A 12590-nucleotide genomic window follows, 5' to 3' on the forward strand; every position below is an offset into this window, starting at 1 on the left:
AAGGTGAAGGATCAAACTTATGTTGAATTTGCTCGAACAAAAGAACAACTGTTTGATCGTTGGTGTTCTTCTGAAAAGGTCAGTCAGAATTATGACAAATACGACAACTTGTTTTGATTGAGGAATTTAAAAGGTGCATCCGGAGTGACATCAAGACGTTTATCAATGAACAAAAGGCAGATACATTAGAGGTTGCTGCACGTTTGGCCGATGATTATTCATTGACCCATAAATCTTCATTTCTCAGCAAACCATCCCAGTCCTTTTCATACAGAAACAATGCAGGTAAATTTAACTCCTCCTTTTCATCCAAGAATTTTTCAAAGGAGAGTAGAAAATCAAATGACAACAGTTCACAGAGTTCAAGTAACACTTCCACATCATCAGATCCCAAGTCTCAATCTCCTTCTGACAAACAGTTCGGTACACTTTCTTGTAATTATTGCAAGAAAGACGGCCATTTAATGTCAGAGTGTTTCAAATTGAAAAGAAAACGTGAAGGTCAAAGTGGTCAAAGTGGATCTAAGCCAACCGGCTTTATTTCTTCATCAACTCAATTAGAGTCTAATAATGTGTGCAACACATTTTCTGAGGTTAAACCCCTCTTATCCCCAATTAATGAGGTCAAGGTCAATTCTTCTCAAGATAGCATTATGGGTATTTTCGAGCCATTTATTCATAATGGTTTTATATCACTTTCTAGTGATTTTTCTTCCGCTACCCCTGTCAAAATTTTAAGAGATACCGGGGCTTCCCAGTCTCTTTTGTTGGCAGATACCCTGCCGTTTTCTGAAAAGTCATTTTCAGGTTCTAAAGTTCTTATTAAGGGGGTAGATTGCAATGACTACATTCCTGTTCCTCTCCATAATGTCTATTTGTCTTCGGACTTTGTTTCTGGACCTGTGACTTTAGGTATTAGGCTTTTTTTGCCTTTTGAAGGGATTCACCTTCTTCTTGGAAACGACCTTGCTGGGGACAAGGTCATTACTAATCCACTTGTGACTGATAATCCTAGTTTAGATCAGGATCCAGAGCCAATTGAACAAGAGATACCTGATTTATTTCCTTCATGTGCCATTACTCGAGCCATGTCAAAGAAAACTTCTGAGAATCAAAATACTCTCAAAAATAATGTCACAGATGTTGACTTAAATGACACCTTTCTCAGTCAGGTGTTTGACACGGATCATTCCGTTATCCCTAGTGGATTTGAAACTTCCAGTAAAACTTCTGCTGACCAAGGTCAGACATTTTCTAGATCAAATCTCATTGCAGAACAACACAAAGACCCAGATATTTTGTGTTTGTTTGACAGGGTAGATGATGAAGGTGAAACTTCAGATAGCTCTGTTTCTTATTATACAAAGTCTGGTATTCTCATGCGTAAATGGAGACCTCCAGATGTTTTGGTTGATGACGATTGGGCTATAAAACATCAAATTGTGGTTCCAAAGCCCTACCGTGCTGAAATATTGCGCCTGGCCCATGAAACCCCCTGGGCTGGTCACTTAGGAGTCAGGAAAACTTATCATAAAATTCTCAGTCACTTTTATTGGCCTAATCTCAGGCAGGATGTAGCACATTTCTGTAAAACTTGTCACACATGTCAAATGGTAGGAAAGCCAAATCAGACTATTCCAAAGGCCCCTTTACAGCCAATTCCTGCATTTCAAGAACCATTTAGTAGGATACTAATAGACTGTGTTGGGCCCCTACCAAAAACAAGATCAGGAAATGAGTACATGTTGACAATTATGTGTACATCAACTCGGTTCCCCGAAGCCATACCACTGAGAAATATAAAGACAAAGACTATAGTGAGAGCTTTAGTCAAATTTTTCACTTTATTCGGCCTCCCTAAATGTGTCCAGTCCGATCAAGGCTCCAACTTTATGTCTGGAATTTTTCAACAAGTAATGGATCAGCTAGGCATTAAACAGTATAGGTCATCCGCCTATCATCCAGAAAGTCAGGGTGCTCTTGAGCGATTTCATCAAACTTTGAAAAACATGATTAGGACCTACTGTTTTGACACAGAGAAGCAGTGGGATGAAGGAATTCATTTTCTGCTCTTTGCTGTTAGAGAGTCAATTCAAGAGTCTCTTGGTTTTAGCCCATTTGAGCTTGTATTTGGACATACAGTCCGTGGCCCACTTAAGCTCGTTAAAGAGAAATTCCTGTCTGACGACGATGATTGTCTGAATATTTTGCAATATGTGTCAGATTTTCGTACGAAACTCTCTAAAGCATGTGAATTAGCCAGAGAAAATCTTGAGTCATCTCAGCAGTCAATGAAAACCAAATATGATAAAGCACCTCAAAACGGAAGTTTGAACCAGGTCAAAAGGTTCTTGTTCTCCTTCCAATTCCTGGCAAACCACTCCATGCTCGTTACTTTGGGCCATATCTAATCGATAAGAAATTGAGTGATTTAAATTACATCATAATAACACCTGACAGGCGAAAACAAAAACAGCTATGTCACATAAATATGCTTAAACCATATTTGGATAGGGATAATCCTACTATAACTCAGCCTGTCAGTACAGTCAGTTCTGGCCATTATGAAGATAGTGATACTGAAACTGACTTGAGTGAAAATACTCTAAACTCAAAGCTGGGCTCGGTCAAGCTTCAGAACTCAGAAATCCTGGAGAAGCTGGAGTCTACAAAGTTGGCACACCTCCAGCCAGAACAACAACAACAGGTGAAAGAACTGCTCCATGAATATAAACACCTGTTTAAAGATGTTCCAACGAGGACGAACGTCATCTATCACGACGTTGATGTTGGGGACAGTAAGCCTGTAAAACAACATCCATACAGACTGAATCCAACAAAAGCGAAATATCTCCAGGAAGAAGTCAAATACCTGCTGGACAATGACTTTATTGAACCCAGTAAAAGAAACTGGAGTTCGCCGTGCATACTTGTTCCCAAATCAGATCACAGTTATCGTATGTGCACGGACTTTAGGAAGGTCAACACTTTAACAAAGACAGACACTTCCCAATCCCGAGGATTGATGACTGCATCGACCGAGTGGGAAAAGCCAGTATGTGACGAAATTTGACCTACTGAAGGGATTTTGGCAAGTCCCTCTGACGGATCGTGCTCGTGAAATATCCGCCTTTGTTACACCAGACGGATTGTTCCAGTACAAGGTGATGCCATTCGGAATGAAGAACTCTCCAGCAACGTTCCAACGGATGATCAACGACGTCATATCCGGGCTAGACGGATGTGCAGCTTACGTTGACGACGTCGTCCTGTATAGTGACACCTTGGAGGAACACATCAAGCTCATGCGGAAGTTCTTTGAGAGACTGAGTAAAGCAATGTTGACTGTCAACCTTGCCAAATCTGAGTTTGGTTGGGCAAGGGTAACTTACCTCGGACATACTGTAGGACAGGGTGGGATAAAACCTGTTGATGCTAAAATCAGTGCCATTTCAAGTTTTCCCATACCAAACTGCAAACGACAACTGATGCGCTTTCTCGGTATGGCTGGTTACTACAGAAAATTCTGTCCAAATTTCTCCACAATTACTGAGCCTTTGACTAACTTACTTAAAAGGAAAGTAAAGTTTGTTTGGTCAGAGCAATGCCAACAGGCATTTGATACACTTAAAGCCATACTGCAAAGTGCTCCAGTGTTGTCTGCACCAGATTTCACTTTGCCATTCAAATTAGCTGTAGATGCTAGTGATACGGCTGCTGGTGCTGTTTTATTGCAAGAGGATAGTCATGGTGTAGATCATCCTGTTTGCTATTTTTCACGCAAATTTAACAAATCCCAGAGAAACTACTCTACAATTGAAAAAGAGTGTTTATCTTTGATATTAGCTTTACAGCATTTTGAAGTTTATGTTACTTCTTCAAATCAGCCAATAGTGGTTTATATTGATCACAACCCTCTTGTTTTTCTGCAGAAATTTAAAGGCAAAAATCAGAGATTGCTAAGATGGAGTTTAATGTTACAGGAGTTTAATCTTGACATTAGACATATCAAAGGCAGAGACAATTTAATTGCAGACTGTCTCTCTCGTATTTAGAACTTATTGTTGTTCACACTTTTAAGATTACATTTGTAAAAGAAAGATTTTTCTTTGAAAAATTTTTTTTTTTTGAAGAGGGGGTGTGTTATGTAGGTCATTTCCCCCCACACTCATCATGACCTGAGTTCAATTAGTCTAGAACATTCTCAAGGTCACTGCCCTTGATGACCTAACAACCTTGAATTCAATTAGTCATGTTTGGAATGTTCTGGAAAGTTGATTAGTTGTGTAAGGGAGATAATTTTAGAACAGTAATTAGCATGTCAATAAAAGTTCTAGATTGTTCTTATATGCCTTTATAAAAGGGACGTGCTCAGCTTCCAGTCAGACTTTCGGGATCGTGTCTCTTGTGTGTTACTAAACTCCAGCAGTAGTCATTCTCAAGACTTTCCAAGACCTTCACTGCCAACGCTGGATTTATACTGTGGACTTTGTGCAGCTTCAAGCCTGCAAGCCAAAGGACTGTTCATTCATCCGACTGACTGTTTCAACTCTGAGACTGGAGCTTTGCCGTCCCAGCTGAGATAAGTAATCTGTACACTTTTAAAGCTTTACTCTATCCCTGACTTAGTAATTAGTTTTATTTTCGTAATAAATTTTGTTTAAACGTAAACTACTGAGGTCACCCTTTTGTTCGTATCCTCTGCACGTAACAATATATATATTATATATATATATATATATATATATATTATATATATATAATATAATATATATATATATATATATATATATATATATATATATAATTCTTATTCTTGATTTCAAAGGGAATGGTTTAAGACTGCCAAAGATTACAGGTACAGTAGCTGTAACATTTGATATTTTCAATATGGACCAGTATTTTCAGAACGAATTATGTGTGTGTAACCTTGGGAAATTTCGTAGCATATGTCAAACGATTGTACTTGCAGCTTTGGACAAGGGAGGTTTGTTTGACTAACACACGAAAAAATTGCCCGGAAATATGAATATGCAATATGTACCAGTCTTTTGGTTGATTTAACTTGTTTCACTCATCGGAACTTGCATACAAACTTTAATAAAGGTCAAACAGGCTGTTCAACAGAACATTTGTTTACCAAAATTGAATAAAAAGTGATCACGCATTTACTGTGATGACAAGCTGAATACCTGGCATATCAACATGATGTAGGGAGAAGAACAAGAAACTGTAGGTGACACTGGGGACTAAAAATTCTGCAAATATTATCAAAAGTTACAGCTACTGTGCCTTTAACTCTAATTCAATCTACAAGTTTGGAGAACACACTCGCTGGAACTGATTAAAGATATTTTGTTGCTCCATTGTCAGAAAGAAACCATGACCATTAGTTTTTCTTTTTCTGCAAAGTTACACTGTGGTCATGATGGATCTGTATGACCTATCTAGGAATGATCATTTCAAAATGTGCTTTTTTCTTTTGGTTAGATATCCACCCATACAATTTGGCAATATCAATTCTCTCAAATGGATCCTTAAATCCTGCAAACCCAGCCACTTCATTGCCACTGACATTGAACATTTTCGATTTCATTAACACTGTTGCCATTTTATTAATGTCAACACTTTTATCTGGTTTTTTAATTTTATGCTCTTTCACTTTCACATGTGCTTGCTTCGCTAAATTATCCCTGATCTCATCAGCAATCTGGGTGGTACATGCTGATATTTTCGCTGATTGGTAACTGACATTGGCACCCTGTGCTCGTAGCTTTTCTTTAATGGTATGAACTTGTATTTCAACCATATTGTCATTTGGAATATTGTGCCCAATGCCACCCTTAAGGTTCACTGTTGTGTTCCATTTGTATTCTACAGCTTCCCTTGGGGACAGTAATGACTTCTCATATGCAATCATATGCCAGAGCCATAATTTGTATTTAGTATGCCCCTGCAAATGATCAATTAGCATTTCTATTTTGGCATTGCGGAAAATTCTGTCGCCATCCGCCATGGCATATGCATCAGCAGTGTCAAGTAGCAAGAGACCACATTTAAGAAATGCTGATTTAAGTTTTTCAGCAGTGTCTGATGAATCAACTGTCACACAGGATGTTGTCCTGAAGTCCATGTCATGAACAGATGTCAAATGCCGCTTTAAATATGTCAGCATCTTGTATATCTTCCCACAATAGCTACACACATAGTGGTTCTCATGCACATCAAACATGGCTTTCAGTCCCTCCATTTCCTGGTCAAGAATTTGGCTGTCACCAATGATTCTAGCCATTCCTAAAGTGCAAAAATTCAGAAATATAGTTACAGAACAGTGTACATATAAAAGATTGATATTTTCAACGAAACTTTATCTTTATTAACCTACAGTCTTGCAAACCGGACCTTGGGTGTAAAAGGAACAAAGCATGACTATTGTCTCATTTGAATAGTAAAGAATAACATCGTGAGACACAGCTTCTCACAACCCACTTTTGCCTGTGTGATTGCAATGCGTGACCCTTATCATCTGATGATATTTTGACTTTGATCAATGAGTACTGAAAATATTTTGGGTGCTGTCAGCTTGTTATTAATAGGGTAAGTGGGTTCAAATATTCTAATTTTGCACTATTCTCAAACTGATTGAAAAGATTAAGTTTTTGCAAATCATATGCACGATGTCATCAAAACAGAAAAAAACTCAAATAATTAGATATGAATTATGAGCACAGTGTCATAAATTAAATATGGTATCCCTTTCCCCAGTTTCATAGGGTTTCAATTTTGAAGCAAAAACAAGTGACCTGGCGGCTGATAGAGCTCCGCTGTGATATCAACACACTGATACAAGGCAAATGTGAAGGACAGATATGTATAACTAATAGCAAATGAGAAGTTTATCAAAAACAGCAAAAAATCCCCCAAAAATACAAATATGAAAATCTTCAGACAATTTGAACAAATCTGACTAAGCTCATAGCTACAACTCTGCATATCAAATTTCAACGAAATCTTTCACATGGTTTAAGGGAAGATTTTTTGACCAAAAACAGTAAAAAATGCCCCCAATTAAGATGTTCCATCAAATTAAATTGATTTACCTTCTGAGTCACTCAATTTAACATGTGTTGTTAGGATTGTTTTTGCAAGATTCCAAATCCATTCATACTGTTCATCTTTTGACCAGCTATTCATCACAGGAGGAGGTCCATTCTGTGGTACATCATCTACAGCTTCTAGGCCAAGTATTTCCATTGCAGCAGCTACAACATGGGCATCAATGCAGTCCTTCATGAATGTAAAATGTGATCTAGAATAATAATGCAAGGAACTATCTTTAGAAATGAAAGAACATCAAATTTCAGTAGTCTTCACTCATGCTGTTTTTTTTTTCGTCACTCCAACTCGTATGCTTTTAATAAATTCAGTGTATGTAGATGAATTTCGCATTCTCAATTTGATAAATAAAGACATGATGGATGTTATGTTGTTACAGGTACTAAAACCTTGACTCTTTTTTATGATTTAAATAAATTTGACCGACATTAAACACCATAATGAGGTTCACGACGTAACAGCAATCCATCAATATGAAATTTATTGTTCAAATTTAACTTGGTCAGTAATCTGTAAAAACTGTATTACCTGTACTTTGATATTACACCATCTTTTCCAGTGATATCATTTCTTGCCACTGTGTTTCTGAGGTGATACATTGTCCCAGTGTCCCTGGCTGACTTCTCTGTGTAGAAGATCTCATAAATGCACTGAAATTTGATGAAGAAAATAAGCTTCTATAGCACAATGTAAATAAAACATATCACAATTTTCTTTCATTTTTTCATGCCCTATGTAAACTTATAAAGAAAAGAATGTAAAACTGAGTGAATGTGCCAGGAACATTGAAATGATGAAAATAAATCCAAGAGGAAATTAATGCATTTACAGATTATGGAAGGTAACGTTAGATTACTTTTCAGCTGCACCTATCATATTTTGCTAAAACTGACTAAAATTCAAACTTTCATTTTACAATATGCCCCAGAAGCTAAAACAAATTACAACTATATTAAGTTTATTTAGACTAAAAACTGTGAAAACATGCCACATTACCTGTAGAAAATTCATCATTCGATGAAGCCCTTCAGGTCGATGGTACACACCTCCGCAGCTTTCATAATTGGTAGAAAGGCTTGACATCATGGCCAGCTGAGCAGAATGGGCTCTCTCATTTGTCAGTACATCCCCACCAAATACCTTGAATCCCGTCACCTCCGGTCTGTTTTCATCAGTATGAGGTATGTAATTTTCATGGAGATGTTGCAGTATGGAGATCATGTCATCACTTTTATTTTCACTCTTGTCAAGGAGATCTAGAATTACAATCTCGGATTTTTGTTTAGTTTGTTCAACATATGGATGATTAATGTAAGCAGGTACACAGTCTGCAAAGGTCTTCAAACATTCAACGCTGCTTACAAGGATTCGACAAATGTGGAAAGTGAAATTGGAGTCCAATTCAAGACATTCAGCAACAGTTGGAAGGAACTCTGCATTCGGAATCTGAAGTATGTCTGCTTTGGGAGCACTGTCAGGTAAATTGGAACCCAGTACACGCCGCTTCACAGCAGTATTGAGAAACCAGTGAAGGCTCTCCGGACGTTTTTCCTGAGTCATGTATGTTGGCCGACGTGTCCAATCTAGATTGTCTCCGATTATTTCCCATGGTGCTTCTCTGTTGCTGTTGTTATTGGATACCATTTTCTTCAAGTACGCTTCAGTGGCCGAGGTGTCTGCCATTGATGTGCTCTTCACTGCAGCTCCTAGAAGTCCACAACCAGCATGTGAATGACTGCACACCTTGTCAAAGGCATTGCTATTTGACACATGATCATGACGAGCCATAAAGCAAGGGTACATCTAGCCACTACTGACATCTTGATCTTGTAGTGGCTAGGTGGACCACAGGTCCATGGCTTGAGATGAATCATATGCAAGTGGCTGCCTTTGACTGGTGTTGCTAATTCCTGCAGGTGTTGTTTCTGACATTACATCCATGTATTGGTATGACTGGGTGGCATCTGTTACCGATGCTGTCATCAGTCTGGAGTACTGACTTGTCTCCGTAATTGACACAGGTACTGGAGAGGTTACAGACAGTGGTGGTGAATTTGAAGAAGACTGAATTGCATCAAGGCTCTTCTTGGCCAGAGTGACCTCATTCTGTGTTACCATTTCTTTTGGTAAACCGCTTGCTATCTTCTTCTTGTGCCTTGATAACAGTTGCTTCTTCTTTTTCTTTACAGAGTCAATCGACACACACATGCCTAGCTTATTCATCAGTGTTATGGTCTGAAATGAAAGACATAAAACATATATTGATATTTAGTCTTAATTCTGCATTATGAATTTGCAATAGTTTCACTATTATTCTTATGTAACAGGTTGATGAGAAAACATAATGACAGATATTAAACTATAAATTGGGGTTTAAATCTGTTCAAATGGGTAAAGTTGTGAATTTTACAATGTTGGGTGATAATTTGGCTGATATAGAAACTTCGTATTAGATTGGCCAGTGCCTGTTCATGTTTTCTTAGCATGGAGACCAAGTCCTGAAGCATCAATTGGGCAAATAACTTAGCCAGTAATCCTCAGCTACAATAGGCATATTTACACTTGTTTAGTTTGCTGGGGAGTTTGTTTATTTATGAATGCAGAGGGAAAAACACAAACAAACATGTAATACTCGCTCGCATGACTTCACTGTGTAAGGCATCCTTGTTGCCAGCAAAAATGGTACGCGTTCAGGACTGCTCTCTTGTTTCCGGAAGTTCACACAAATTAAGATTTTCGGGTTTTTCATCTTAACGAATAACATGTCCAAACTCAGCGTGAATGATGGATCAAATTCAGGCTTAGTTGTTGTTACGTAAAATCATAGACTCTATAGCTTTAAAGCTCCATTAGCTATAACTTTTAACAATATTTCGGTATTTTTGTTTTGTGTTTGTTAATTTACTGTTTCTGGTGTTAACCCCTCAATCATGATGAAACACCCAAGTCCATAGATTGTCAACACAATTAATATGAAACACCCAAGTCCATAGATTGTCAACACAATTAATCATGCATTATTATCGTAAAAACTGCATTAAAGCCTGGGCAGAATTCATTTTTCAACAATAATAATGGTCATTACACATGAACAGGCTGTGTTGACGACCAGAATATTGACATTTTAGCATAACATGGGGGTGATGATGAGAAACTGAAGTTGGTTTACAGAACCAGAATACTCAAGAAATAGCAAAGTTACACCTAGATGTCTATTTGTACATATATTACCTTATCAGTAGCACCACCATGCTCTAATGTTTGACCAATAGCATGATGCAGAGATGACATGTTTGGGTTTCTTCTGCGAAGAAGGGATGACCCAGCTACAACCATTACAGGAAAAAAATCCTCAATGTGGTTTTGGTGATGGGGAGTCACAGTGGCAGCTTCAATAAACTCATAAAACAGAGGTGCCTTCTCCTTCCATTCCAAAATAACCTTTTGGAAATCAAAGCTTACAAGGTCTTCTGGGTCAGAACAATGCAATGTTGAAGGGGACTTGCTACTGCAAAGATCCCCGCACTGCTTTGTAAGCTTATCTGTGATACGTTTCATCAGACATTTCATCAAGGTAGAGTCTTTGATTATGGCATTTGCCATGCCGTGATAGTCATTTTTCATTATGGCTTTGCAGAGTACCTGTGTAGATTTGTCTTTTATTATTCTGGCATGTACACCACAGGGATATTTTACTGCCACCTGAAAAAATGAGTGAAAAAAATTGGTACTAAGAAAGCAGCAACTATGATCATAATTTATGATGGCAGAAGGAACACATGATTACACTTATCCCCATTTAGGCTACACTTATGTTTTTGTCCAATGAATAAAACCCTTCTTCAACACTTTTTCAAAAATCATGCCTCTGAGTTATATTCAGCATGAAATTCTTAAACTAAAAACTCAATACTTTAATATTATTTATACTAAAGTATTTTCACTTCTTTTCAAATTGTTCTGTTTTGCATCAATGCTAATTCATTGGAAGTCTGACCACCTTCAGGCAAAAAGAATAGATTATAACATGTAAATAATGTAAGTATATTGACCTATTTCATCATTCTGGCAACAATACCGTAATACTAGTAGTTTATGGAATCGAAGGGGTCTCCAAATGAGGGTTGTCCGTATGTTATCCGTGTGGCAACGTTTGAGAAAATGTTACCGGGTTTTTATGGTTTCATGCTTTGGATGCTTGCTCTCGCATATGCATTAATTGTCGCAGTCAAATCCGGTATCAATTTAAAGTTTTGTCGAAATTACCTTCACGTGAAAATCCCCCTGAGTATTTCCCTTGCCTGTCTCTGTCTCTCTCTCTCTCTCTCTCTCTCTCTCTCTCTCTCTCTCTCTCTCTCTCTCTCTCTCTCTCTCTCTCTCTCTCTCTTGCCTGTCTCTGTCTCTCTCTCTGCAGTATCCATTGCCTGGTCGAATCCGAGCCGTTGTCTGACTGTTGACGATGATGCGACCTTGGGCGGTGTAGGGCGTACGGACACCTTTGCCATCTTCACCGTTTTGGGAGTCGGTGTGCGGTTTATAAGTCTTTTCCCACTATTTCTTGGTGTTACATTTCCAAGCATTTGTGGTCGCTGTTTACATTTCATGCTAAATTCTTCTCGCACATTTTCAACGCGAGTACGCAAAGTCTTGACACTGTCTTGCAGCTTCGTCAAAGTATTTAATGTGGCGAAGCAAGGCTTGCAAATGTACTTGGATCCCACATCTTCTTTCAGTTCTCCACAAAATTCGCTCAAAACGCCAAGTAAGGCCCGTGGAAACGTTGAAGTGAAGATCGTTCGGCGATCTCTGGGGCTCAGGTCGCAGTCGCATGCTCTGCACTTAGCCGGCGCCATCTTGGATTTTCCGGGACTTGTAACGCGTGCTCTGATTGGTCCGCCTGATTTTCTAATTCCATCCAACTCCCTTAACGCAATATAGTGGGGGTATCCCGCACGGCGTGGTTAGTGGAAGACTCCTGTCTGGCTAACGAGCCGTGCGAGCGGACGATGGATTGGCGGTAAAAAATTGTCCTACCGTCTGCTTCAAAATAGGAAAAATCACATTTAATGCGCCTGCGCATAATGTTAAATCTCGCGAGAGTTCGCAATTCTAAAATCAGGAATTGCTCAGATATTAGTGATGACATGAAACCTATGTATTTAGTTATGTAATAGTGTCCCCATCATATCAAAATATACTTGCACGCTTTGAGAACGTCCTTTAGCTCACGACAAATCAAATTATTGTATATTTTGACTGACTTTCAGTTTCCCATGGTTAATATCCGATCCCTTATGTTCTGCCAGGTTCTTAAGTTTCTGGTTATTGATGATCACAGCTTCCCACGTTTTGCATACGTCATGTTATAGTTATCTTCGTACCATTTGCAGAACTTTTATCAATTGCTATTGGTTTACTCCTACCACCCGTTCATCTAAGCGAGGGAACTTTCAAAACCTGCCGAACATCACTTA

General features: G+C 38.4%; 1 protein-coding gene across 2 annotated transcripts; it reads right to left on the reverse strand.

Moving 5' to 3' along the window:
* Nucleotides 1-5241: 5241 nt before the first annotated feature.
* LOC139122993 (uncharacterized) lies at nt 5242-12119 on the reverse strand. 2 transcript variants are annotated; one of them, XM_070688927.1, is made up of 7 exons: nt 11507-12119; nt 11383-11417; nt 10348-10818; nt 8113-9351; nt 7645-7766; nt 7101-7309; nt 5242-6294 (listed from the first exon to the last, which is right to left on the reverse strand). In XM_070688927.1, the coding sequence occupies exons 4-7, from the start codon at nt 8917-8919 to the stop codon at nt 5444-5446; spliced, it is 1989 nt and encodes a 662-aa protein (XP_070545028.1). In that variant the 5' UTR covers nt 8920-9351; nt 10348-10818; nt 11383-11417; nt 11507-12119; the 3' UTR covers nt 5242-5443. The 2 variants fall into 2 exon arrangements, with proteins under 2 accessions (XP_070545028.1, XP_070545029.1); XM_070688928.1 differs by lacking the exons at nt 11383-11417; nt 11507-12119 and having other exon boundaries at nt 10348-10929.
* Nucleotides 12120-12590: the final 471 nt, after the last annotated feature.

This window comes from Ptychodera flava, chromosome 22, assembly GCF_041260155.1.
Source record: "Ptychodera flava strain L36383 chromosome 22, AS_Pfla_20210202, whole genome shotgun sequence".
Classification (NCBI taxonomy): Eukaryota; Metazoa; Hemichordata; class Enteropneusta; family Ptychoderidae; genus Ptychodera; species Ptychodera flava.